This window comes from Lutjanus erythropterus, chromosome 17 (genome assembly GCF_056507025.1).
Source record: "Lutjanus erythropterus isolate fLutEry1 chromosome 17, fLutEry1.hap2, whole genome shotgun sequence".
Classification (NCBI taxonomy): Eukaryota; Metazoa; Chordata; class Actinopteri; order Lutjaniformes; family Lutjanidae; genus Lutjanus; species Lutjanus erythropterus.
Window position 1 is genome coordinate 5,721,295 of NC_139333.1, and position 27,674 is coordinate 5,748,968.

General features: G+C 39.2%; 3 protein-coding genes and 1 long non-coding RNA gene across 4 annotated transcripts in view; 2 read left to right on the forward strand and 2 right to left on the reverse strand.

The window, feature by feature from the left end:
* The first annotated feature begins 367 nt into the window (after nt 1–367).
* Nucleotides 368–3,693, forward strand: LOC146311590 (uncharacterized). The gene is made up of 3 exons (XR_014772181.1): nt 368–402; nt 3,464–3,520; nt 3,636–3,693. It is a non-coding gene; the product is annotated as an uncharacterized LOC146311590 (long non-coding RNA).
* Nucleotides 3,694–4,986: 1,293 nt separating this feature from the next.
* On the reverse strand, nt 4,987–11,535 carry LOC146311591 (sulfotransferase 2B1-like). The gene is made up of 6 exons (XM_084740782.1): nt 11,334–11,535; nt 6,869–7,080; nt 6,055–6,181; nt 5,766–5,860; nt 5,471–5,651; nt 4,987–5,250 (listed from the first exon to the last, which is right to left on the reverse strand). The coding sequence occupies exons 1-6, from the start codon at nt 11,470–11,472 to the stop codon at nt 5,141–5,143; spliced, it is 864 nt and encodes a 287-aa protein (XP_084596908.1). The 5' UTR covers nt 11,473–11,535; the 3' UTR covers nt 4,987–5,140.
* Nucleotides 11,536–15,407: 3,872 nt separating this feature from the next.
* LOC146311592 (sulfotransferase 2B1-like) lies at nt 15,408–19,671 on the forward strand. The gene is made up of 6 exons (XM_084740740.1): nt 15,408–15,671; nt 16,500–16,711; nt 17,104–17,230; nt 17,456–17,550; nt 17,668–17,848; nt 19,059–19,671. The coding sequence occupies exons 1-6, from the start codon at nt 15,533–15,535 to the stop codon at nt 19,166–19,168; spliced, it is 864 nt and encodes a 287-aa protein (XP_084596866.1). The 5' UTR covers nt 15,408–15,532; the 3' UTR covers nt 19,169–19,671.
* Nucleotides 19,672–20,515: 844 nt separating this feature from the next.
* Nucleotides 20,516–27,674, reverse strand: part of radil2b (Ras association and DIL domains 2b) — a 32,634-nt gene continuing 25,475 nt past the window's right edge. The window contains exons 12-18 of the mRNA XM_084741263.1: nt 26,673–26,845; nt 25,402–25,546; nt 25,126–25,310; nt 23,034–23,475; nt 22,719–22,936; nt 22,031–22,170; nt 20,516–21,928 (exon numbers count right to left, since the gene is read on the reverse strand). Of these exons, the coding sequence (XP_084597389.1) occupies nt 21,835–21,928; nt 22,031–22,170; nt 22,719–22,936; nt 23,034–23,475; nt 25,126–25,310; nt 25,402–25,546; nt 26,673–26,845 (1,397 nt within the window). The 3' untranslated portion in view covers nt 20,516–21,834. The remainder of the gene's footprint in view (nt 21,929–22,030; nt 22,171–22,718; nt 22,937–23,033; nt 23,476–25,125; nt 25,311–25,401; nt 25,547–26,672; nt 26,846–27,674) is intronic.

Consider the following 27,674-nt stretch of genomic DNA (forward strand, 5'->3'; position numbering starts at 1 on the left):
TGCTATGGCTCAATAAAAAGGTCAGTTCTTAAGGGGGTTAATAATATTGACCCTGGTAATTTTTGTTTTTTCTAAAATAATTCTGTTATTGTGTGCAATAAACAAGAGTATTGTGTTGATCCTGGTTTTCTCATCTGTATTGTGACTGTTGCAGCAGAGCTTCAAACCACCTGAGTCTCATCTTGACTTTGAGTTTACTGATCTTCATCATGATGGTGACCTCATTCATCTGGTTTATGTTGAGAAGACACAGTAAGTCTATTCTGAGCTTTCATATTGTAACATTTAGAAATGAAATGTACACATGTTCAGCATTTTCACTGCACAGTGAGAGTCAGTAACAGAGTTTTTACTGTCTCACTTTTAGAAAATACCGAAGCACAATCATCAGCTGCAACACCGGTAAGACACTTGCAGGTGCTGGGTTATTCTTAACAATTCATGCAGAAAAAGATGAAAAGATACCTGCACATTGTTCTGTGGAAGCCCTGAGAGGCAACTGCAGAACTTCCTCTATGTCAGATCAAAACTATTTCCTCTTCTGTGCTCATAACTTATAATAACAGGTGAGAAAAAAGGTTTTGCCAGGATTTTTTAAAGAAGTATTTGGTGCTGTAATACTAACTTCGGCCACAAGATGCTCAAGTGCACCACTATCACATGAAACTCACTGTAAGAAAACATGAATGCATTTAGTCTTATAGATCAGTGTTTCTCAAAGTCTTTACAGCGCTGCAGGTACCGTGGACACTTCACTGGCACTTCTTAAGTAGCCACTAGGACTTTTGCATGGTACAGTGTTCTGTTTGAACCAGTTAGATACTGCTGTATCTAAAACATGTTTAAAGCGATAGTTCGCCCCAAAAATGAAATTTCACTCAATATCTATTCACCCCTGTGCTGATGTGACGACGGGTGAAGATCTCCAGTTCACAAAACACTTGCAGCCTTGCAGCCAAATCCAGTACAATTTAAGTGAATGGTGACCAGTTTTAAAATGTAAAAAAGACAACACACAAGCGGATCAGGTCTGAGAGGCTACAGTTGACATTTAAGCTAAAAATATGGTGTAAATTGTGTCTTTTTGGGTCAAATTTTAATGTTGCAACTTACAGACACTTGGATTACTCCACACGAGCAGTATGGAGACATTTTGTGGGGGTTTTCATGTTATTTTTTTGTTACATTTTAAAACTGGTCACCATTCACTTAAATTGTACTGGAGTTGGCTGCAACGCTGTTTTCCGCCGAAGCTCCGTGAGTTATTTGTGAACTGGAGATCTTTACCCATCCTCACATCAGCACAGGGGTGACTAGATATTGAGTGAAATTTCATTTTTGGGTGAACTATCGCTTTAACATTTCTACTTTTTAATGAAATAGTCAGGGGTATTTTACAGATATTGTTAGGCCAGTGGTCCTCAAACTTTTTTTGAACAATTTTTATCAAACATTAACAATAATCAGGGGTCGGACTGCTGAAGAAGGATTCAAAAGGTTACAGTTTTTTTTTTTTTTTACAATTGCTTCAAATTAAAAATAACACACAGTTAGTGAAACCAGTCGCCCCAGGAGCAAAACCGCAGCCCAGATCTGCATGACTATAAGTACACTTTCAATCTCACACTTTCTGCAAAACACCTACACACAGTTTTTTTTTAAATCACTAAACACACTTCTCTACATTAGAAATCTAATATCATGTCACTTCTTTGCCCTTTCAAAGCACAGCCTTTCAAAATAAAACTCTCCAGGCAACAGGTGAGTTTAGCTGCACCACATTTATCAACTGTGCATCACTGGTTGACCATGTAAACTTTATGTTGACGCTGACAGAGGTCAGACAGAGTTTAAGAGAGGAAGTAAAAAAAAGTTTGCTAATTCTGTCCTTCTAAACTTTGCTTCACTAAAATTATATATTTTTTTTTTTTACAATTGATCTACATTGTACTGATTTTAGACAAAAGTTGTTTTTCCCCTGTGTTCATGTGGAAATGTCCAAATTACAGCACATCTGCTGAGGTTGGGCTGAACTCTGTCCAACGTCTCTGTGTCAACCCAAAGTTGTGTCAACCTTCAGTGTCTAATGTAGAGAAGAGTGTTTAGTGCTGTGAAAGAAGTGGGAGGCTGAAAATATGCTTAGGCTGAGATTTTGCTCGAGTGTCAGGTTTCACTAACGGTGTGTTATTTTTAATTTTAGTGCGCAAGCAGTTGTTAAAAACTTTAACTGATTTTACAACATGGAGCGAGATGATTATTTTCATCAGTGTGCAGCACGTGTGTGTTGTGTTTGGTGAATATATTTGTGTAACAGACCAGATCATTAGAACAATAGAAATGTTGTTGGAATCTGATTGGTTGAACCATGTGTGTGCTGCATGGTGACAAATTTGAGTTTTTACAAATGATTGTAGTTTTCAGTGGTGGAAAGAGTACTGAAAATCTGCATTCAAGTACAAGTACTGCTAGATTACTAAAATATTACTCAATTACAAGTCAAAGTACTCGTAAAAGTACAAAGTATTTGTCTCAAAAACTACTCAGAGTATTAATTGTTGAAGTTTAACAGATTCAATCAAACCTTTTTGTGTCTCCTAAAATGTTCAGTCCAAATTCTTCTCTTCAGATAGTTGATAGTTGATAGTTGTTGTTTTTTTTTACTTTTTTCTCATTTACTATTTTCAGTTTTCTCTTTTGTTTAAGTAAGTTGTATTTTAAGTTTTAGTTTCCTTGTTCAACAAAAGACTCCGCCAGACAAATCAGGTGCGAATGATGTGCAGTTACTGCCATTTCTAGACTGATTAAATATTCATGGTTAGTTTTAATTAGTAAATTCTTGATGCCAATTAATCGATTAATCACTATCATCCTCACTTCAAGCCCGTGCTGCTGCAGTGTTTAGTTTTTCATCCATATGTCCTGGTTTTCATTAAGCTGTTGGTAGTCAGATATTTTTATTGGCTATAAACTTGCAGATGAAAGGTTTGGATATTAATTCAACTTGTACTCAATTAGAATTTTGAAGTAACTTGAGTATTTGTTACTTTCACCCCTGATATTTTTGAATGAAGTGTTTAATATTGCAAAAGATGTGAGGTGTTCTGCTACTTTTTCTAGTCAAATAAACTTGATATTACTATAGTTGTATTTGAGAAACTATGCTCAATAATCTTAAGATATTAAGCTCACACTGATGAACATATCAAACAAACACACACACACACACACACACACACACACACACACACACACACACACACACACAAACACACATATATTTGTTATTTTTTGTTATTTTAAAAGTTCTTTAGGTTTATATTTCATGTTCACTATGTCAGTAGACATATGAATAGGTTATATTAGTCTACTGTAAATGATGTATAGATTTTTGAGAAAATGAATGTCTCTCATTGTGAAACCGTTGATGTTCACTCCTCTGACATGTGGTTTTTTTTTTCACCAGTCTGAACAGGAAGTAACATACAGCACTGTGAAGTACACGAGAAACACTCTTAACAAGGTAACCTGAACCACTGCACTGTTCAGTCCCTCTGCAGAAAAAAAAAGTGGGTTTCAGGTCAAAATTTGGATCTTTGTTCTTCCTTTGTTTCACTTTTGTTTCTGTTCTCCGACAGGTTGAAGCTAAAGATGAGGATGTTACATACAGCACACTGGCTCTGCAATAAATGTAAAGACTCTCTGTTTGCTTGTCAGAGCCCAAGCGAGCATTTCCATAATGTAATTTTAACAATGTGCAATTTTAATTAAACATATTACCATCCATTTCTCATTAGCCAAACTTTCCATTCTCACACTGTATTTATACAGTTTACAGTGATCACGGTGGCAGATTTAACACAGGTCTGTGATTCCAGCCTCTCATTTCTAGCTAACGACCGTGAATTTTGTCGGCTAAAATAATGACTCACTGGCAGATTTTATAAGTGTAGCTGGCTGATGTGAGCTAATGCTAACTCACCTTCAGTAAACTGAGAAGTCTCCAATCAATGATCATCAATGAGATTTTAGAAGCAGTTGATGTTAATGCCAGTTAAATTAAGCAATATGTTAATGAAGTTTGGCAGGCAGTAATACAGGCAGTCACTGAACTCTGTGTGGTGTGGGTATCTTTGTGGTAGTGGGCTTTTATTTTGACAGAAATAGACAGAAAACTGTGTCGGAGCTATGAACACTACACAAAAAATATGTGTGCCACTGAGCATAATGTCACATAATGACATGGACTGAACCAGCATGGAGTTAACATTAATATTAGCATACATTACAAACTTGATTACATTCAGTGTGTTTCACTTCCAGACCTAGTTAGTTCATTTGTCTTATGGTATCATGTAACACAGTGTTGGTCACCCTTTCTGAAGTGCCACGTGAAAACTTGATGTTTTGCAGGTTACAACAATATTAGCAAAAGTAGAAGAAGTAGAAGAACAACATAAACAACATGGGTGTGCAGGATTGCGTGATGCAAGTTCCAGTTTAATATAAAAGATAAAGTTTTTTTTACAGTCCAGATTTTCACTATCCAAGACATTCAAGGCAGTACAGATAGAGGGAAAAAAGAAACACTTACAAATTATTGCACATTAGGGCAAATGACAGCAAATTACTGTTCATAAAGCACAATACAAATGTTTAATGCTAACAGCTAGCACATTCAAAAGCTTACAGTTCTGTGTCAATTGCTATGCTCAAGAGTCGAGTCAAGTAAGGTGAAGTACAGATACCTGAAAAATCTACTTATGTGCATTACCAAAGAATTTGTACTTAGTTACTTTCCCACCTCTGCTTAAATTGGACTAAATTAATGCAAAAAGTGCAAAAACTTCATAATGGTCATATCTTGCATTTGCTGTGTTTAAGGTAGTTAGTTTTTAAGTGTGGTAACTGTGTATTTTGTGAATGAGATATTACATGATGTTTAGTAAATCTATTGATAATAAGGCCAGAACATCATTTAAGTGGTTTCTGTGTATCATGGTGTGGTGGTAAGACTTAGACTTGTGTAAAAAACAACAATAAATTTTGTTTTTTTTCCTTCATGTTACAAAGACCTGCAATTATTTTCTAACATGTAATTTGTTTAGAAGAAAACTGTCTTTACACAGACTTCAAGTTTATTTTAATCCCATACAAATTTACATTTGACATCTTTCATTTTGTCTTTGTAAACTGCATCGAAGTACTCCACTTCTCTCACTGTCAGTAGGTTTTTCCAGTCTCCAGCAATTCCTGAAACACAACAAGCAAAAAGAGAAATCATGATGAAAATGAAGAAATGGCGAAATGAGAAAATGTGTTTATATTTTCCATTTACCTCTGTGTATACAGTAGTATTATGTATGTGGTCATTCCCTGTTTCCATTTCATTTATTAAGTGTGTTTGGCTCTATAGATCAGCACCCTACAGCAGTGAAACTGAAAGAGTGCTGTACTATTTATTAAAAATCACCTTTCCTGAGGAATTCTGACTTTGTCTGGTCCATGAATTCATGAGGAACAATAGAGTAGTTTGACATGTTGTTCTTCTTCATGTTCTTGAACAAACATCGGTCTGCGATCTTCTCTATCACTTCAGCATCCAGAGATTTCTCCAAGAACTGAGAGATTCTGGCCACAGAGTCCTTCAGGTCCTGCACCACAGAGAAACACACATCATGTCATATTCCTGCAGTGATCCTCACAGTCTGACTATGTTTTCTTGAGAAAACAGTTTTGCAGTTTTGAGGATTTGTGTGAAATCTCACCATTTTCATCTCTTCATAGGAGATGTACATTATGCGCTCTTTGTCCTCAGCATTCAGCCAGCTCTTCACATGATCAAACCATGAGCCAAACATAACTAGAGGGAGAAGACAGTGACAAGTATTTCATTATCATGAGTAAATTACAACTTTTCCCCTTACTTATAAAGACTAATTTTTCTTGTAACCAGGTGAAAGACCATAAAATAAAGTTCAGTTGCAGGTTCCTCTCCCTTACTATGATTTGCACTGTATTATAAATAAAAACTGTACATTAAACAAAGAGAACAACCTTTTCCATCCAGGAACTTGTGGAGGAACTCGCTCTGTGGTCCTGGGTTGACCAGGTAGGATGCCATCCCATAATAGTGGAAGGAAGACGTAAAGACATCTTTGGGGTTCCTCATGACATAGAGGACCTGCAGTGATGATATGATGATATGCAGTGAGTCACTTGTGGAGCTTCGAAATGGGAATTATTATGGGATGTCACAAAAGGGGGCAGCTGTGAATCAAGACCATTAGTACACGCCCACACAGTCCTGAGAAGAGACCTAATCAGGTAATGGAAGTTAAAACAAATGTGTGTGTGAACTATGAGTGTGTAGAGACTTTAAAGGTAGTGTGAAGGAAAGATAAATTTGTGTTCTTAGTTTGTCACACCACAGAAATGTGCAGCCAAATTCGAACGATTAAAAAAATCACTAGGTATTTAAAATTAGGTCTCAAAATCGTTTAAAAAATTTGCTGTTTTCTCTGCTCTGAAACGCAGGGGGCGCCAGACATGTGTGAGCCACCAGAGACAGAGAGTGGTGACAGGATGGTATTTGTTTTTCTTCTGTGTCAGGTTGTCGGAACTGAATTGAGCTGAAGTGAACTGCTGGGCTGATTTGAGCTGAGAGAGTCGCGGATGGTATGTTTGCAACTGACCGTTAAGGAGGCTACTAGGGCAGATGAAAGTGGTGTTGGTTGTGTGTCAGTTTGTGGGGTTTGTAGAGTGTTGGGGAACCATGGCCCCAACGCATCATCAAGCTATATTTTAATTTTGGAATTTTATATTTGTAATACCTGAATGAGCCATGACAGAAACTATGCTGCAGATTTACCTTTGGCTTGACTTCAAAGAAGGACGGTGGCATCATTCTGTAATGGAAGTGTGTAGCAAAGATGCGTGGGGACGGCCTGTGTTCGAGGTTAAGGATGCAGGCCCGGTGTTCCTCCAGCCAGGGAACGCGGTCCCAGTTAGGAAGAGTCTCGACAGAAGTTGGATCTCCTCCACTCATGATCAGAGGGACCATCTCCTGCATCCAAGTCGTACCTAAACAAAGGGAACGAGAGGTTTTCTGAAATGTGTAGTTAAAGCAAGGACTTATGCACATTTTCTCTATTTATTGTTAAATTTAGCTCTTATTTTGGCCCTCCAAACTGACAGCTACTGAGGTGTGATTGTAGTTTTTCAGGCCACGGGCCCTTTAGCCTACTACATATATTAAATTGAATATTTTTGAGGCTTCTCTTCTTTGTGCTAACCTGTAGCTGCAAAGTCAGCAGCAGTCGTAGCATGACTAATGTTAGCTTGCAGAGGCTAACGCTAACACCTCGCCGGAGCTGGAGGTTATGTCACTGTCTTGGGTTTAGGTTTTGTAGGCCACTTCCTCTTTATTTTTTGGTGTTTTCCCATGTGTCTTTGTTGTCCTCACTTCCTGTCTTTGTCTGGTTTCCCGCCCTTTGGAGTCCTGACTGTTTCCACCATAGAAGAGTGAAGAAACAAAAATATATGTACATTTAAAAATCAATCAATTTTACCCTTTTTTCTTAAAAAATTACTCCAACTGATTCATCAGTTATCAATATTTGGCAATAAATTTCATAATCAATTAATGATTGATTAGTTATTGCAGCTCTACAAGATTGCCCAAGGTGTTGCGTCATGTGAATGTAGTGTTGGCCTAAATAGTTTATTTGCTTACAATAAAAGTTGGATATGTTTCAGACATATTATTATTATTATAAAAATATCAAACAATGATTTGGCAGACCCGCTGTCCCGCAACTCTGCAGCCAGACCCACACTATAAATACTGTGGGATGGAATGCCACTCATGAACTGTACTTTCTTCCTTCTATTTATTGCTCTCTTTTATTGTTGTCCGGTATTTCTTTTCCCAGCTAATAAAAGAACCAGGAGTCACTAGATAAAATATTTCAGTTAACATAACATTACAAAGGACAGCTATGTTTGTGACGTATCTTGAGACGAGAGATGTAGTTCACTACGGCAAGCCTACCACAAACTGGGACTTTCTTGTCTTGTAAAATTATCTTTCAAGTATCATGTGTGTAATTCGTGACACAATTCAAATAGAAACAAACAAAACTAACACCTGCTCCAACGTGGAGAAGTAGGTTCCAAAAAGGGAACCAACTTCAGTACTGTCGAAGTGGCTTGATTACAAAAGATCAGATGTCCAACAAAACCACAGGAATATGTAAGAAGTACAAGACGACTGTGACAACAAATTGGTGAAATACAACAAACTAAAGAAGCATCTGTTTGAAAGAAAGCCAAAAATCCCGTAAAGAGAGCTCAACAGATACTGTAGTATTTTATCATACCATCAAGATTATCATCATCCCAGAACTGTTGTGATATTATTTTAGGGCTGTATCACCCGCACCTAATTTTCATGATACTTTCACCTAAGTAAAATTTTGAATGCAGAAAATGTACTTATAATGGAATATTATGCCACTAATTTGACTCAAGAAAAGGACCTGAAAACTTTCCCTGCCACTATAATGTGATATAACGGCATTTCTCTGTTTTTACATCACCTACCACTTCAGAAAATATTGAGCTCTCCAAGTACCACCTCACTGTTTTGCACCATTTGGTGCTAGCAGGTGCTGTGGATGCCTACACTTCACTGTCGTCCACTTCATGTTTAACATGACTGCTTGATATTGTTAATAGTTTGTAGGGTAAATAGAGTGAGAAAATAATAATAATACAGAAAAGAGGCAAGATGCACAACTGATCAATTCAAAGTTGTGGCAAAGAAAAGAAGAGATTATTTTCACATGTGCGCTGGGAACAATTATTTTGATTTTTGGGGGGTTCTGGTGTTTCCAGAATCTCAAATAACCCTTCCGCTGCCTCAGAGGTCTAGGACTAAGAGGGGAAAACGGGGAAGACTTGTTGCCAAGGCTGTGTTTCTCTGTCGTTCCCAGGAAGGTAAAGTAGGAAACAGGTAAATTTGGCTGTCTAACAAAAATCCCCACATCCATGTACGCATCAACCAACCATCTCAGTACAACACACAAGAAGGCAATTAACACTGTCGAGGATGGCCAGGAATGAGAGGCAGACCAGGCCGATACAGGGGAAGAGGAAACCTGTTTCAGCAAAACTATGGATGTTCACAGTCGATGCCACAACTTGCAGCATCACCCCTGCCATTACCAAGGGATGATGTCTGCCGGGCCATTGTCACCGTGACTGCCCGACCAATCCTTGGATGGGCCCAGCAGCCGATTGGCAATAGGGATAGAGAAACCTGAGGGGGAGATGATGTCACCAGTTATTTCATCACAGCCACATGATGAGGGGGGCTCACATGATAAAATCAGCTCAGCCTGTTCATGTCAAAATAAAATCTGAGGCCAAGTTGCCCTATCAGAGGCAGTACCCTCTTTGGCAGCATAGAAGGAATAAAACCTACATACATCGTCCCAATTCTTGCATCACCGAGACAGCTGCATCATTTTTTGCTACATTATTTACTACTACTTTAGTGCAGACATACTGTTTTATGTTAGTGTAGCTGTATTTGCTGTATTATTTTAGCATAGCAACGATGTAGCAAATCAACTCCATCATAGCTGAACATGTTTATTATTCCCATCAGCTGTTGCATGAAATATCCGCCCTTGTCGCAGCCTGAAATTAGAAAAATAAATTCCAGACTTATCACCCATATATGGTCAGAGTTTAGTAATTCATGTCACACAGCAGCGTTTGCACTGCGATGTGTTTCAAGGATGAAAATAAATTTGGAAAAGATGTTTACCTGGACGCCAACCAGTCTATTGTGTGTAAAGGTCTGTGTTTTTCTTCTCAGCTGAGATGATGCAGGTAGATGCAGTGAGCGGCTGTGTATAACAGGGCTCCTCTCTAACACAGTATCATGATGCCTTCACATTCTGCAGGAATTTCATGAGGGGATTTCAGGCTTGCAGGAAGGAAAAGTGCTGCATACACCCACGTCCCCCGTCCCCCCTGAAAAATATTCCCCTATCAACCCTAAATATTGGCAGGTACGAACAAAATCCAGAGCTGGCAAAAGTACACGCATTTTGTACTTGATAAGAAGCACAAATACTTGTCTTTCACGTCAGTTTTGTCTTGTTGCATCCTGTTTCGTCTTTTTTCTTGTTTTTGTCTTGTTACGTCTTGTTGCATTGTTTTCATCTTCATCTTTTATGTGGTTTTCATCTTGTCACATCTTTAACGTAGTTTTCGTCTTGTTGTATATTTGATGTCATTTTTGTCTTGTTACATAACATTCTTCTTGTTATATCAGTTTCATCTTGTTATATCTTCTACATCATTTATCTCGTTACACCCTTTTCATATTCTTACGTCTTGTTACATCGTTCTCATTTTGTTACATATGTTATGTCGTTTTTGTCTTGTTATGTCTTTTATAGCTTTTTTGTCTCATTATATCTTTAATATGGTTTTCATCTTGTTACATCATTTTCATCCTGCTACACCCTCCACACATATTTGTGTCTAAATACTTTATGTCATTTTATTCTTGCATTAAAACTAAAGACACAAGCCTGTTTTGAAAATGTACAAGGTAGAAAGTACAGATACTTGTGTTAAAATGCAGGCTGTCAAAGTAAAAACGTGTCAGAAAAATAAATTCTCTATAGATGCAGCTACCTGAAAAATCTACTTAAGTACAGTAACAAAGTATCTGTACTTAGTTACTTCCTGTCTTTGATAAATTGATGCCTCTTAGCCTTTGCTGTCTTCATTTTCTTCTATAAGTTCCTCCCTGTCTGTCTGTACTGCTGTTTAAAATAGAATGGTACCTTTGTTAAGTTCAACATGTGAATGTAGGACAAGTGTCTTTCAGATTACAAACCTACCTTTGACCTGTTTCTCTTGTTTGATAAACATTTAGCAAGTGTGACAAATGATTGCGTAACGAGGAATTAGAAATAGTATAACCAGTTAGGACACAACAGGCTATACTTGAATGTCCCTTTGATATAAGTATATATATACACCCTCTTTAACATAAATGTAAGAAATTCCACTTTTAAGTGTGTTACTTGTTAAACAGGAGCGTCTATACGTGGCACAGGATTAAGGTGGTGGATCATAAACCGGACTCAAACACATTTAATATCAATAATGAGTGCGACAACGTCGTACAAGTAACAATACAATAACAACAACTACTACTACCACTGCTACTACTAGTACTACTACAAATAATAATAGTACAAAGAAGAAGAAGAAGAAGAAGAAGAAGAAGAAGAAGAGTGACTCCTCACCTGACTTGGGATAAGTTACAATGATGATATCATCCGGACGAAAAGTGAACTCCTCGTAGTATCTGAGGCTCTGCTGTGGGTGCAGGTATGAGGGAACATAGACCCCTTTATAGACAGTGTACAGCTCTGCTTCAGTCATGCTTCAGGCTGAGAAACAAGCAGAGAGTCTGCAGCTGAGAGTGAACGACCGCTGACTCACTTCTGCTCTCTCTCTCTCTCTCTCTCTCTCTGTCTCTCTCTGTCTCTCTCTCTCTCTCTCTCTCTCTCTGTTTCGTCTGCCCTGCGGTTACAGAGTCTGTAGTCTAATACAAAGGACTGCATACATGTACACTAGTGGTGGAAAGAGTATTGAAATTTTGCTCACAAGCAGGGGCGGACTGGACATCCAGCATACCAGGCAACCCAAGGTATCTAGTGGGGGCTGGTCAAGAGGTTTGCCCCCCCCCCCCCCCCCCAACATAGTTGGCCGGACCTGTTGTTCAGTTGTTGACTGGCCATTCGGCACAGCCCATTGACACATCCCATTGGTTAACTGTCAGTCAGGGCCTGTCAATCACCCAGTTGCTGGGTGACAGTCAGGCCAAGTGAGCCAGGTTAGGTGAGGAGACGTCATGGAAAAACAACCACCGAAAAAACGGCCAGGTGACGCTGAAAAGCAACGAATGAAAGAAATGAAAGCACTGGAAGCAGAGGCCTCCAAATGCACCAAAATAACTGCGTTATTTGGTCCAGTAGCAGCAGCAGCAGCAGCATCCGATAGTGGAGGACAGACCCCGCGGACCAGGCCTGACCCTGGCGGTACCCTCCCGGCTTCAGGCTGCGTATTGCAACGTCATCACCAGCAAGGGCAAGAGGACCTGGTGACACAACAGGTGATGGAGAGTGAGCCTGTGGAGGCGGGTGATGCTGTCGGTCTCAAATATTTAATTATAGCAATATTTATTAATTCATTATTTTATATGTAGATATACACTCACTGGCCACTGAACATGTGTGCTGCTGCACCTTTTTGTTTTGTTTTTCATTTGTGTGTCGTTGTTTTTATTGGCTTGTTTGTGATCAGATCACCTGATTGGCTACAAAAATGCCGATGAAAGGTTCATTCATATAATTAATTCTTTCATACTGTACTCAGTACTCTATTATAACTTTGACACACCTGATTCAAATGATCAGCTCGTCATCAAGCCTCTGCAGAAGCCTGATAACAACCTGATCATTTGAATCAGGTGTGTTGGAGCAGGAAAACATCTACAACATGCAGGACAGTGGGCCCTGAGGACCAGGGTTGGGAAACACTGACTAAGAGACAAAACAAAAAAAAACTCTTCAAGTTTCAAGTTTTGAGCCTTTAACTTGTGAAAAAGTTTTACCAACTATTAATCTTTTGTTCAGATAATTTGCTTTTCTTCAGGAAGTAAACTTGAAACTTTGAGCTTTATCTTTGACATGTATAATATTTTCAGTTAAAACCATTTGGCTCTCAGGCACCAAAATAATGACAAATAAGGTCCAAGGTTTGAGTTTGTAAGACTCAAAAATTCAACTTTATGTAAAGAAGAAACTCAGTCAGGTCAGTAGTTTTTAGTTTATGTCAAAACTTAAGAGTTTGAGCAGTATAATGTTTTTAAATTTTGATTTGTCTAAACTTTTTTTTACAGTGTAATGTTGTCAATGATCGATTAAGGAAAGTGCTAACAATCTGCAGTCCTACTTCTAACCACCATAAAGCTGCTTTTAAGGGCAAACGAAAGAGGACAACTATGTTAAGAACTTTAAAATCTTAAATGGGAAGTGAAACTTGGAGGTGTTAATAATAATAATATAAAAATAAATAGAGTGAAACAGTTAGCAGTCACAGTAACAAAAGCAGTATTTGGAAAGGCACTCGTCCAATGAGATGTCACTATGTGGTACAAAAGGAATTGAATTTTTTTTTTTTTTCAGTCACACTGAGCTGTGGTTTATTCGCAGCAAGCCAAAGTTTTTTTTTTTAAACGGTGTATCGCCAGTGTTTGAAACATAAAGCTCAGGAGCATGTACCAGCATTCATCTGCCTCATCCACACACAGAAGAGAAAGCTGGGTCTGTGGAACGTACGTGACGTAGGTGAAGCGCTATCAGACACATCATTAAAGAAAAATGCAACGCCCGCACGCTTACTCCATGCCACAACAAGTTTACTGAAGACTGTTTCCATCCCACCTGGATCTCAGTCAGAGCAGGATGCTTGTGTTACAGTTCAACTAGGAGGAGGATCCAAATGCAGACAACAGGAGGCAGATTCAAAGTGCAAAAGTGGAGGACTGCAGGATCAGAAGATGAGAAGCTCGATCGCTACACGCCACGCACTTTCACACATGACTCTCCACTTTATGGAGAGTGGTGCCTATGGTTCACAGTGAGCCATGTTTACATTGATTACATCATGCGCAACCGACAACGACAACGGGCTTGACTGAAATACCAGGCAGAGCAAGTTGAACTCCTTATTGCCCCAGTTTATGAGTTTATGATTTCATGAGCTCTGTGATGATTGGACACAACAAAAACATGCAGACATCATAGTTCACTTCATTGCATCACAATCCAAACGACAGAGAAGAGCAGAGGGCACCAGGCCTGATTTCACTCACAGAGCACATCTTAATTCAATTAGTACAATCATGTGTATACTTTTTGTTTCGTGAGGGACAAAAATTGACCGTAGCTTGTCCTGCTTCCTGTCTGGTGCTGTGATGATTCTGTATGACATGGGAGACACAGAAACTTTTGTGTGGCTTGGCTTGATGCAAATCAACTATTTTTTATTGCATTACAGTGACATCTCGTGGGAGAAGTGTCTTTCCAAATACTATTTTTGTTACTGGAACGTGGAACTGGAAGTTCTTGTTTGTGAGACCATTACACAGATACTAGTCAGTGTGCCAACATGTAACATTTTTAGCAGCTTAAAGGGAGAATTCAGATTATTTTAAGTGGGTAGTGCCCGGGCTTTGTGCCTGGATTTTGGCGCTCTCTGATTCAGCTGCGACATGACTCCCAGGTGTGAGCAGCCTCGCCATGCCTTGGCTGCTGTGGAGGTCCGTGGGCTGCAGCGCGAGCAGCCCCGCTCTGTTGCCGGACTCTGTGGTCATGATGTTCTCTGACACGCGGATCTGCAGCTGAGCACCGATGCTTTCATGCTAGACAACACCATCTTCTTCTTCTGCTGCTCAGTTCCAGTGGTTCTCTTTTTCTTAGAGTGACAAATTTTTGTCAGATAATGCATCACAGCATCCCTTACTGCCTCGGAGGGAAAACAACAACAGGGTTGTAGCTTAAAATGACGAGATATCTCATCAGTGGCAGGCACTTTTCCAACCTCGAACCACTACATCAAAATTCAGGTGTTTTCAAGGATTTCCAGCGACGGTACCAACCTGCAATTTATACAAAAGTCTGTGTTCAGGCTAGGGAGGGCTCAGCTTTCCTTAGATACAAGAAGAAAGGGGCTCCAAGGAAAAAAAGGTTGGGAACCACTGACGTAGATGTCCAGAGTATCATATTCAGCCTGACTACATTTGGCACACCACTAGAATGTGAAATGTTCAGCTGTAAAGTAGTAAAGTGAGATTTAACATGTCACCTGTGCATCACCTGATCTCTTGCAAATCATTGTAAAATGACATATAAAGATGGGTAAATGATTTGAGGATTCAAGATGGCACACGAATAATATTAACTGATGAAGAACCAAAACTATATTCTGCCTTTGTTTTCCACAAAAATGCCATTTTCTCATTTTTTTTGTCTAAAAATTTATTTTTTGATGCAACCAACAAACATTCAAGTGCTTATAAAAAGAATCAATGAAGTTTTTTGTGTCTGAAACTGTCACTGCTGTTCTTTCTTGTGCTCTATTCCATGTTAATATATTCAAAGAACAAAATTCTGTGGGTGTTGAAAAATTAGTTACTTATGGTCAGAAATGATGGCTGGCAACTTCAATGAAATGCGGGGGGAAAGTTGCAGTGGCGCAGTTTAATATTTGACTATTCACATACATATATAGACTTATTGCTTTATCAGTTTATGAGGGGCGAGCAAGAGAAAGAGAGGGAGAGTCCGGAAGAGTGGAACAGTACAGCTGTGGTTCAGTAGACACCTGGACAGAGTCACTTCAGCTGCAGCATTCTGTTCTTTTCTTACTTTGGACCATGACTGAGGAAGAATTATACATGGTGTACAAGGGGGTCTATCTACCCGCTCGTGTGCACTCTCCAAAGTGCCTGAAATACTTTGAAGAGTTTTCTTTTCGCCCAGATGATGTCATCATTGCAACCTATCCCAAGTCAGGTGAGTTGTCACTGTTACTTGTTGAATGTGGGGGAACAATGTTTAGGAGGTAAAACAGGAAATACAGGGAATTCTCACTCATCAGAGCTCAGCTGTTGCACTTTATCATGTTTTCTCTCCTGGAAGGGCATCCAAGAGGGCACTTTATCATGCTGGGTATCACCTGTATTCAAGGTATTATATAAATCACATACGGACGTTGTTCCAGGTTTGTTACTTATAGTAACTATGCTGAACAAAGCTTGGACACAGTTTGTGACTCATGAAGTTGCTGAACATGTGTTTGTGCATCATCTATTTCTGTTGTGGATTTCTGATCCCTGCATCGACTCCTGCTCTACCCTGCATGAACATCTGCTAAAAGTGGCAGCTGCACTCACCTCACAGGCCTTTGCAGAGCAAAAAAGTGGAACTTCATCAGTCTTTTTGATGATTTATTTTTAAAAAGATTATTGAATTACTGTGCTCCATGTTCATTTGCCACATCAAACTTTAAATCAGAAATAAATGAGAAACTGAGGTGTGTGTTCAGGGATCAGAGCAGACATTAAGAGAGGCCAAGAACTTTTTCACAATGATAAATATAAATAATTAAAAATATTGATAACATTTTGTGCATGGGCACCAGAAGAAGACGTGGTGGTCCCAGAAACCTTCCTTGTTGGTTTTTATATGTTGTATATAATTCATAACTTGCATCTTATGAAATAAGAGCAGAAAAGTAAGTTGTCAGGTGAGTTTTTTGAGTGGTTTGACGAAGGAGAACAAATAATTACAGTCTTACAAGGGCTGAGGACATGAATGAAAAAGTGATTTTCCTTCGTTTAGGTACGACTTGGATGCAGGAGATTGTCCCTCTGATCATGAGTGGAGGAGATCCAGCTTCTGTTGAGACGCTTCCTAACTGGGAACGTGTTCCCTGGCTTGAGGTGGATGAGACTTGCAAACTGAACCTAGACCAGAGGCCGTCCCCACGCATTCTTGCTACACACTTCCAGTACAACATGATGCCATCATCCTTCACTGAGATGAAGCCAAAGGTGAATCTGTCAAACATATGTGTCATAAATCGTTTAGGCACTTAAGGTGGTATAATCTTTATTTCCTGTGGAAACTTTGGAGTTGATGCACATGGAGATGTGTGTCAACACAGTACAAAGTCATTTATTTATTATTCTACAACAGGGTTTTATGACGGAAGTTGTGCTGTCTTTATCCTACTTGTATATAAAATGTTCATGGTGACGTGTTGAGGAGGGATTTGGAAGTCGTCCAGCCTGAGGGAAGAAGGCGTTCTGATGGTTGTATGATAGCAGATACTTCTGTATCTCTTGCCAGATGGCAGTGGGGAGTCAATAATGGAAATACACCTCTTGAATACACTCTGTGAACTTGTCCTTAAATGATCAATGGTGTCATATCATCACCACAGGTCATCTATGTCATGAGGAATCCCAAAGATGTGTTCACATCCTCCTTTTACTTTCATGGGATGGCATCCCACCTGGTCAACCCAGGACCACAGAGCGAGTTCCTCCACAAGTTCCTTGAGGGAAAAGGTTGTTCTCTGTTCAGTGTCCAGTATTTATTTATAATACAACCACAATACAGTACACATCGCAGTAAAGGAGTGGAATCCTCAACTGAGCTGTATTTGATGGTCGTTTAACCACAAAGACTATGAAGTTTAATGCAAATATAATTAGCATTAAGAATTAATTTTTTAAAAAGTTGTAATTTACTCATGATAATGGAAAACTTCACATAACTTTCTTTACTTCTAGTTATGTTTGGCTCGTGGTTTGATCACGTGAAGAGCTGGCTGAATGCTGAGGACAAACATCGCATAATGTACATCTCCTATGAAGAGATGAAAATGGTGAGATTTCACACAAATCCTCAAAACTATCTACTGAAAACATTTTCTCTAAAACTTTGTCTCATGAGAATAATCACTGCAGGAAGATGGAATACTGTTTGTTTCTCTGTGGTGCAGGACCTGAAGGACTCTGTGGCCAGAATGTCTCAGTTCTTGGAGAAATCTCTGGACGCTGAGGTGATAGAGAAGATCGCAGACCGATGTTTGTTCCAGAGCATGAAGAAGAACAACATGTCAAACTACTCAATGGTTCCTCCTGATTTTATGGACCAGACAAAGTCAGAATTCCTCAGGAAAGGTGAGTTTCAATCAAAAAAATAAGCAGTACTCTTTGTATTGTTTCAATGTTATACATTCAGCCCATTCAGCATTTCAGTCAGTGTCCCAGTGCTGCCAACTATGGTGCTGTAGGTTGGTTCCCCTGTAGCATAATTTCTGGAGGAGCCCCTCTAACATTAGGTTTTAAAGTTCTGTCAAAGTCAGGTGACAGAGAATAAAGAGCAGAGAAGAAGAAGAACTGCTGCAAATCCCAGGCAGCGAATACAGGATCTAAAACAGTTTGGTTGAACAGATATGACGTCTCTGTGCTCCTCTACCTCTGTTTGTGGCGCGTGTGAAACCAAAAGTCAACTTCCTTTTAAGATGTTATGTAAGTCACTTGTGTATGCTAATTACATATACTTACGTTACATTGCGTTGCGTTATGTTACATTAAATTATGTTATGTTACATTATGTTATGTTCCATATCTGAACTTTCGTAAGTATTTTAACCCAAACCATGATCTTTTCCTAAATCTGCCCGAGTACTTTTTGAATTCTGAATAATTTTTTATCCTTGGTGGGGATAAAATTACCCTCCCTCTCCCCACCCACCCACCCAGAAGTGTGGCATTTAGGAAATGGCAACTTCACCAATAGATCATATGAAAAAACAAAAACACTATTTAAAATATAAGTAAAGCATTGATACAAACAAACAATAAAATCAGAAATGGACCGCGCTCACATGACAGTAGAGATGACACTGGATCTAGTTCATCAAGGACAATATTGAATATATTACTCTCTTTGTCAAGAGCAATGTCACTGTGTTATACCTGTACTGTCAAAAAATGTAAAAAAAAAAAAAAAAAAAAAGATAAAAAAAAAAGATGATTCCTGTAAGTACAGTGGTTAAGTTCAAGTTCTGAAACTGTTTTATTGAGGTGCATAATTATTTTATAAATCTTACTTTAACAGCTGGAAGGAATGGCCTCATAGTCTATATAAAAGTCATTCTGGGATTTATTTTCATGAACAAAATGATCAACCTCCCCCACTGAGAACATGTTTGTTGTACAATCTATGGAGCCAAACACGTCATCTTTATAAATTAAATTACCAGGAAATGACTACATACAACATCATTGTACACAATCTTTATACAAAAAAAAGAGAAAATTCTACACAACCTCACACAGCATTTCTTCACTGTCATGATTTCTTTCTTTGCATGTTGTGTTTCAGGAATAACCGGAGACTGGAAAAACCAACTAACAGTGGCTGAAGCGGAGTACTTTGATGCAGTTTACAAAGACAAAATGAAAGATGTCAAATATAAATTTGTATGGGATTAAAATAAATGTAATGAGAATTATTCCACCATATCATGATGCACAGAAACCTGTGAAGAAGATGCAGCAGATAATCACTTTAACATTCAGTTTGTTTTATGAGGTTTGTTGAAGCAAAAGTTCAGAGGAGATTATCTGGAATACTGACAATGAACTGACAATAAGACAACTTTTTTTCAAGTTCTCATATGAGCTTTGACTGTTTTATTCTTCTTATAGACAGACCATTAGATTGGAACCTTAGAGAACCTGCTTACACACTTAACTGTCACCATAGATGAGCAGATTTCCTCATCTGTTGAATCACTGGATTCTACTGTATGATTAGTCTGAAATAAGAAGTTTTTGTCCTCTGAGCGAGAAGAGTTCACCTCTTCTAACAATAGATTTACCAGAAATAATGTACCATAACATTAATGAAAAACATTATGACCATTATGACCATTTTTCTGTCTTGCTGTGTTAAATACAGAGGAACACAGTCACAGTGGCTGTTTTGGACTTTACCAACTGAACAGAATCACCTGTTGCTTTGTTACTGAACACACATAAAATACTCTTGTCTACAAGAACTATCAGTCACACAGGCAGACATGTAGTGCACATGAGGGGAAAAACATCTGCTAACATAACATATAAGGTGTATAAACACATACCAGTGCAAAATACCAGCTGGCACACACACACACACACACACACACACACACACACACACACACACACACACACACACACACTATTCATTCCAAAGCTTTAATGTCCAAAATAGTCATCATTTTCATTTTTAGAACTTATGTCTTGTCTTGTCTTGTCTTGTCTTGTCTTGTCTTGTCTTGTCTTGTTTTGTCCCGTCCCTAACCCTAGTCTTGGGGACCTCCTGTGTTTTCTGCTTTTGTTTCTGGACAAGACCAATTCATTGTTTCAGTGTGACCAAATGGAAGTGACACCAGCTGGGGGTCAAAATGTTTTTTTATTGCTGAAACACAACAGACATGAGCATGAACAACAAAAGCAGCTTGAAGAAGCCTATTAATAAAAAAAATAATAATAACAATAAAATCTGCACCCTGCCCTAAAGGAAAAAGAAACTGGTGGACTTTCTGTGACAAATGAAAACTATTTTACACTGCATGCTGTACGGCAGCAATATGCATGCAGCAAGGCTGGTGCAGCTCATCATTTTACACTGACTCCGTTCAGAAACAACAGAATCGATTCTCTTCATATTTTAATGTTAATTTGGAAAACGTTCAATTTAATACATACCAGAAGCTCCAACAGCGACGGCAACAGTGCACCAAATCTTTTTTTAAGCTGGTTCTTTATGTTTCTCCATCTCGACAATCAGTCTTTGCTCTTCCATTTCTCAACTGAATTCACACAAAGACGGGATGACAACAAACGGGGCGTGCTGTGAGTAGTGCGCACTTGGTTGCTAAGGCGTTTGTGGGCGGTTGCACAAACGGGGGACAACCTGAAGAGAGAATCCCAAAGTTTTGGCAGAAAAAAGGTGAACAATATCAGGCACCCAATTAAATCGAGTGCACAACAGTTAAATATTTTCAGACTCAATCAGTACCTTCATAGAATGAGACAGAAAAGGTTCATATTCAGGTTTATTTTCCATCAGAAAAAAAAAAATACAAGAAATACACAGATGATTAAAAAAAATCAGATAACGTGTAGGACATTATTTTGACACAATTTAATGTGTTTAAAAACTATTTTGTGTGCTGCAGCGAGCCTGTGGCACACAGCAAAAATACAACTCTATTCTATATTTGCTGCATGCTGCAAACCTGCTGCAGCAGCGACGTGCTGCATTCACATCTGATGTAAATACACACTATCTGCTACCAATGAACATATTTTGGCTGCTGCAGATGCTGCATACATGCTGCATGTGGTGTAACATGGCAGTGAGAGCTCATGAAAACAAGCATGTGACTGTATGTTTTTATGGTTCATTTATCAGACTAGCATGGATCAACAACATGTAACAGCAATCACACATCAGATCATTGAATCCAGATGATGAATAAAAAGCTAAATTCAAGATTATACCTTAGTGGGTGCTTGTTATTTTTCAGACCAACAAATGGTGGATGTAAAAATAGAGAGAGACTTATATTTTTTCACTGAAGCTTCCTGTGGGAAGCCTCCCTTCTCCTTTAGTGAACTAAATCATTTTTGTTGAGATAGAAGGCTGCCTTTGTAGAAGCAGAAGCTGACCTTTCTTGGGCAAACATCTAAACATACCCGACTCTCCAGGCCTGTTGACATGCTGGTTATAAAATGTTCCACATTGTCCTTGGTAAAGTGGCGTCTCACTCCTGTTGTCCTGCTGCTGGTGGCATCGAGGGCCTTTGGGCTTGGAAACAGTCAGTTGTTGTTCTAATATTCTTCTGCCACTGGTTTAAAATGAAGGCTTTGCACAGTGGTGTCCAGAAAACAAATGATGATTGAACCCAACCCTCCGCATCAATAATCACTATCATGCTCTTACAATGTAAAGTAAAAGCTGCAAAATTACACTGAGCAGCTAACACCCAGTAGACAATTCCACCAGGACATCATTTTATAGTGCACTTCTGTCTTCTTAACACCCATATCCTTATTTTAAGGTCCATGTCCTGAACTTCATTGTTCAACAAGCGTGAGAAACACTGTCAGCATTCAGCCCGTATAGCCTTGGCCATCCAGTTAGATCTGGCCACCAGTAACCTCAGTCTGTCACCCGATGACTGGATCAGCTCCTTTCCACTAACAGAGACAAAGAGGTGGAAGAGATGAAAAAAAAAAAACTGTTGAACAGACTTTTTTAAACGTGAGATTACTCAGACTTGGACTTGAGTTCTTCCTCACCTCTGGTAGTCCAGTCCAAGCAGACTGACTCCGTTAACAGCCAGGATCCTGTCTCCTGGTGCCAGTTTCTCACAGCGAGCTGCAGGAGAGTCTGGGACCACTGCACGGATGAAGATACCTTTCACCCTCAAGGAAGTGTCCTGGAAGATGAGGTCAAAATGTCAAGGACTCACTGACACCCAAGAATGTGTAATCAGAAGCAAACAAAACTCGGTGGACGGGTGAGGGTCTGCTCAGTGAACTACCCTCCACCAGTTACTGCCCATAACACTCACTGAACAACTTCCCTCCTATACAAACAGTGTTTAGGCATTTTTGTGATGCTGCAGAAAAGACTAAGGAACTCAGTCAAAATGTTAAATCGGGGAAACACTTTTCAGTATCAACTTAATCTTAACTTTCTAGCTTTGTTTTAGTAAACTATTACAGTTTGTGTTTTGTTTAGGGGTAACTGGTTTTTCACCTTGGGCTGTATCTCCCCATGTTTTTGTATGAAAGTGACTAATGGGGGCAATAATTTGCTGTGGTTCCAGTATTAAGCAAGACCACTGCAATCAGCAGCTGGGAAACATGCTATAACTTAATGCTTTGGGGCAACTACGCATCCTCACAGTATTTTCTTGTCATCTTTGGTTGGAAGTTTCACGTCCGTTGCACCTTTAACTGTTTTATGAGCTCTTTCACTTACCCTTGTGTCAACCAGAGCAAGACCAAGTCCTCGTTCACCTCGCTCCAGCTCCAAACTAAAAAGCTCATCATTATTGTCATCATAATGGTCATCTTCCTCTTCCTCCTCCTCCTCCTCCTCCTCTTCCTCTTTTAGTTCAACAAATCTTTTCATACTGAGGCTGGGATCTGATTTTATGTCTGCTTTCAGTGCAGCCAGACATTCAAACACAAGTCCACCTGAGGACAAAACAAAGGACACGTTCAGATTTCTTTTACTGCTTTTACTATTTAAACAGACCAAAAACATGAATGGTAAGGTGTTTCTGTACTGTACCTTCATCATCTACACCAGAGGACCAGGGGAGCGTCTCACTGTCACCTTTCACCCATTTATCCTGGTAGGCCTTATCCAAGTCAACAGGATGTACGATGTGGGGGGTGTTGGGTGGGGTGAGGAGACAGGAGGGGTCCAGAGCTGACCTCCTCATCTCGCTGTTCTCAGTCGCTCTGGTCTGCAGCTCCAGATTTCTGAGCTTCTGGGACAAAAGGAGGGCACCGCAGGAGCTGAACTCATCCAGGTACTGGGTGGAGGAAGGAGAGGGTGGAGATGGGGGTGATGGGGGTATGCCACCAGAGGTAGTAGAAGGGGACGGGTGGTCATGGACAGTAGCCTGAGATACGACCATCTTAACTGGAGATGTAGCCAAGGTTTTCAGACTGGCCTTTGGAAGGATGTCAGTCTTGGTCAGTTTAGCCTCCATGGGAATGGTACCATCCTGAAAGTTAAATAGCATCAGAACAATTAGGATCATTCAGTCAAAACCACATTTGATAGTCATAGTGTGTTTAATAGTGTTGAATAAAGTTGTATAAATCGTTTTTTGATAAATTGCCTCAAGTGAAGTCACTTGAGTCAGCGTAGGATTGAAGACTACAAATTAGAAACTGAAACATAATCTGGGGATGTGGATTTAGAAACCAGACCTGTGTAGCCCGCTCTTCATCATCGCTTCTGGTTAGCAGCTTGAGGCTGCATTAGCCGCTACTAGCAGAACACATCTGAATCATAAACCAAACTAGTGGTCAAGTTGCTTTGTGTAATGTTGGTTGTGAAAAAGAAAGAAGAGTGAATGGAATAAAAAAGACAATATTCTGCTGCTTTGTTTTCACTACTTTTAACAAACTGTCCATTGCGAATGAATGAGCGATGCTAAATTGGTGGACTAATAGCTTGTTCCTTGCTTTCTTGGTAAGAGTAAGATGAAACCGTTCAACATGAAACTACAAGCTAAAGCTAAAGAGCTATCTTTGGACCACTGAAAGTTTAAAAAGCATGGCTCATCATCATCATCTCTTGTTTATTCTTCACAGAAACCGAAGTTCAAAGACTAAACTATTTCTTGGCTGAAAGCTGTGACCGTCAAATCCAAATCAGCAAGATCGAAGCAAAACTGCACTTGCACTAACATGCAACCTTTACTCTCAAAAGGGCAACTTTTGGCAAAAGAAAAGGAATAAATAATCTTTCCAGAGCTTCAACTCTTCACTTTTTTCAATTTTTTGTCAAAGCCACAGGGAGCTACTGGAGAGCCACATGACCTGACCCCTGCACTAACCACAGCTGTACTTTGTGTTCAGTGCCAATTAGCAAATGTTAGCATGCTAACACACTGAAGTATGATTATGAAGATTCTAACTATGATACATGCTAAATATTAGCATGTTAGCATTGTCACTGTGAGAATGTTAACATGTAGCATGTTATAATTTAGGTGTATTTAGCCTGTAGCTGCTCACAGTTAGACATGTTTATAAGGTCTCTGGGGGAGTGATGAGTGGCAGAAACACCTGTGCTAGGTTCTCAAAACAGGAAGGAGAAGCAGCTCCTATAGAACAAAACACACATTTCCCATGTTTCCCACATGTGGCCACATGTATGTAGGAAACATGTTACCACATGTGGCATGTGTTGCACTCAGGAATGTACATATTATACCATGAAAATGTTCATGATATAATATGCAAACGCCAGAACAGTGGGACTTTATAACACTGGAAAGCAGCAACACATGTGATTTTGTGATTTTGCACATGAGAAATTCATGTTTCCCGTGGGAATATATACATGGGTTTCACATATTACACCTCCAAAACTGCATGTTTCCCATATGCAGAGAACATGTTTCATATGTGACTTTGCACATGTGAAACTCATGTGTTTTTATTGTGATTTATTCAGAAATGTTTTCTTTTTCCAGGTTCCCATCAGCCCTTATGGCGCCCAGTCTTAATCAATATGCCAGCTTTGCCACTGTGGCCAAATACGTCATATTTCTTGTCTTTTTTCAGTATTACTCAGACTACATTGTTCAGTATATCTGCTTCCTGTAGCATGTGAAAATCAAAAGGCATGACATGTTCTGTACCTTTTGCTCCTCTGTTGCTGTGACCTCACTGGGCTGTGAGTCTGAAAGCGTGGAAATGAATTCTTTCAGCTTGTCCAGCTCTACCTCCAGGGCTGAATCTGTTACCTCCCTCCCCAGTTGGAACTGGTAACCCCCATCTGGCAGCACCAGAGGATGATGGGTGTCAAAACTCTCCAGGATATCAGCTGAGGAAGGAAGAGCCATATATCATTCATCATAAGCATTAAGAATTAAGGTGAGAATAATGTCTGACCAGTGTGTTGACCAGTGCCTGACCAGTTGTGTGAGCTGCAGCCTGCTCATGGACAGATGGAGTCCATGTGTGTCTGCACGGAGACGCCGGGCTGTAAAGACTCAGCAGGTGGTTCAGCTGGGCCGGACTCAGGGCAGGGTAGTCAGACCGCAAGGACACCCAAGATGCCTAGACACACACACACACATACACACACGCATGCACACAAAGACAGCTTATTAGTTTTCAGTTATGCAAATACATTTTTGTAATAGAAAAGACAAACCAAAAGTAACCTATCTAGTCTTTAATCTATCCTTTTATTTTAAGTTTAAGTCTTGCTTAATTTGGTATTTCACATGAACAACACTGACAAAGCCTTTGGTAAAGAGGTACTGCACACTTCAACACTTAGAGATCTGCTTTTCATTGGTTGAACATCTGCTGTTTGAAATCATCCTGAGCTTTGCAAGGCAAGAGCTGACAGAGTTGACCATTAGTGAGTAATTAATATCATGAAATTTATATTAAAAAAAAAAAGAGGTGGGCAGCCCACTTCACTGAGCAACTCCTGTCTCACACATCCACCATCTCCTTCCCAGCAGACATTCCTCTTCAGCCTGTCCTTGCACCCCTCCCTCACCCCCTTCCCCACATTTTTAGTTTTTTTTTCCTTCTGAAATTTTCCAGTGGGTGAAGTTAGGCTCAGACCGGGGGGTGAAGTTACACTAAACAGCCACAATTAGATAAATAATTTTAAAAAATTATCTTCAGATTTGTTTATTTTGTGACTACCCACTGCTAGCTTGCTCTGCTGCTGTTTTTTCTTGTCTGCAGGACTGGACCTGAAGGCAGCACAGGCCTGGAATGAACCTTTAAATCACTGTATTATTTTCCATAATTATTTTGTAAATACATATAACATCTACTCACACATTTTTTTAAATAAGTGTATTTTTTTAAGTTTAAAAAAGGTATTATTTTATTTAAAAATTACAGTTTTTATTAATCATGTATTATTCACTATACATCTTTCAAAAATGAATGCAATGTTTCTATCTATATTGTACATATTTTATGAAATATGTAATATAAACTAGTACAAACACACACACACACACACACACACACACACACACACACACACACACACACACACGTTCCTCATTCAGCAGACCAGGATTTATTCTTCTATAAATAATCACCTGAGACATAACAGGCTGAGGATTTAGGGATTTCTGCAGAGTGGATGAAAAATGATACTCAGTGTGTGTGTGTGTGTGTGTGTGTGTGTGTGTGTGTGTGTGTGTTTTACCTGCAGTAAATTCTTTCTAGGTGTAGCGAGCAGATTGATAGCTGACGAGAGAGTGTGTGTGTGCTCCAAGGCCAGTTCTCCCAGCCCAGCAGCGTGGGCCCAGTCCAGGAGCAAGTCAAGGTTGGCCCGCATGCGAACGCCTCTGGACCACTGGTAGAACCCTGGCTCTGAGCCTGTGAACACACCAGGAGAACATCCCCTTTAAAATCACTTCTTTCTTCATTTACTCTTAGAAAAACAGCAACAATAGTCTTTTTTTTATTTGTCTTTGCATGTTTCTGCGTGGTGTTTCATACACTGACATCATCTGCCTTTGTATGAAAAATAGGTAATGCAGATTGGACATGTATTTAAACTAGTAGTTGAACTACAGTTTGCAGCAGCTTGCTGGTAGTTTAACTACATTCATATTTGCATACTTATTCACATAGTTACATTACTCTTTGGCCACTTGTACTGAAACTACAAACAACTTTAGGCCATAAGGAAAGCGATGATTTTTTCTTATTATTTTACCATTGCTTCTTTTCTCTTCTGACTGATGGCCGTGGTATAAATATTTTTTCATACTGTGCATCAGCAGCATGGAACAACATGCAGAACAATTTCATTTTTATCTTTTTCATTTAAATCTTTAACTGTATCACATTATACTTCCAGGTGTTACTGTTTTAGTCGACTCATACGCCTTGAATTTTGATTGTTTTTATTCATTATTGAGGTTTTCATTTATTCTTAAAATTGTGTTTTTTATTGTTTTTTTTTTAACTTCTTGTTGGCACTTTTATGTAAGTCTCTCTGTGTTTAGGATCTTTTGTCGTATTGTTTCACTCAGCTACATTGTAAATGAGGACTCTATCTCAATGTTGAAATAAAGGTTGAATGAATGAAAATGAATGGAAAGCATGAATAGTGAGGTTTTTGTTTTTTATATTACCTTTGAACAAGTGAGCATGTTTTGCAATAAATTCAATTAAGTGGCATTTTAGCTTTCATGTGACT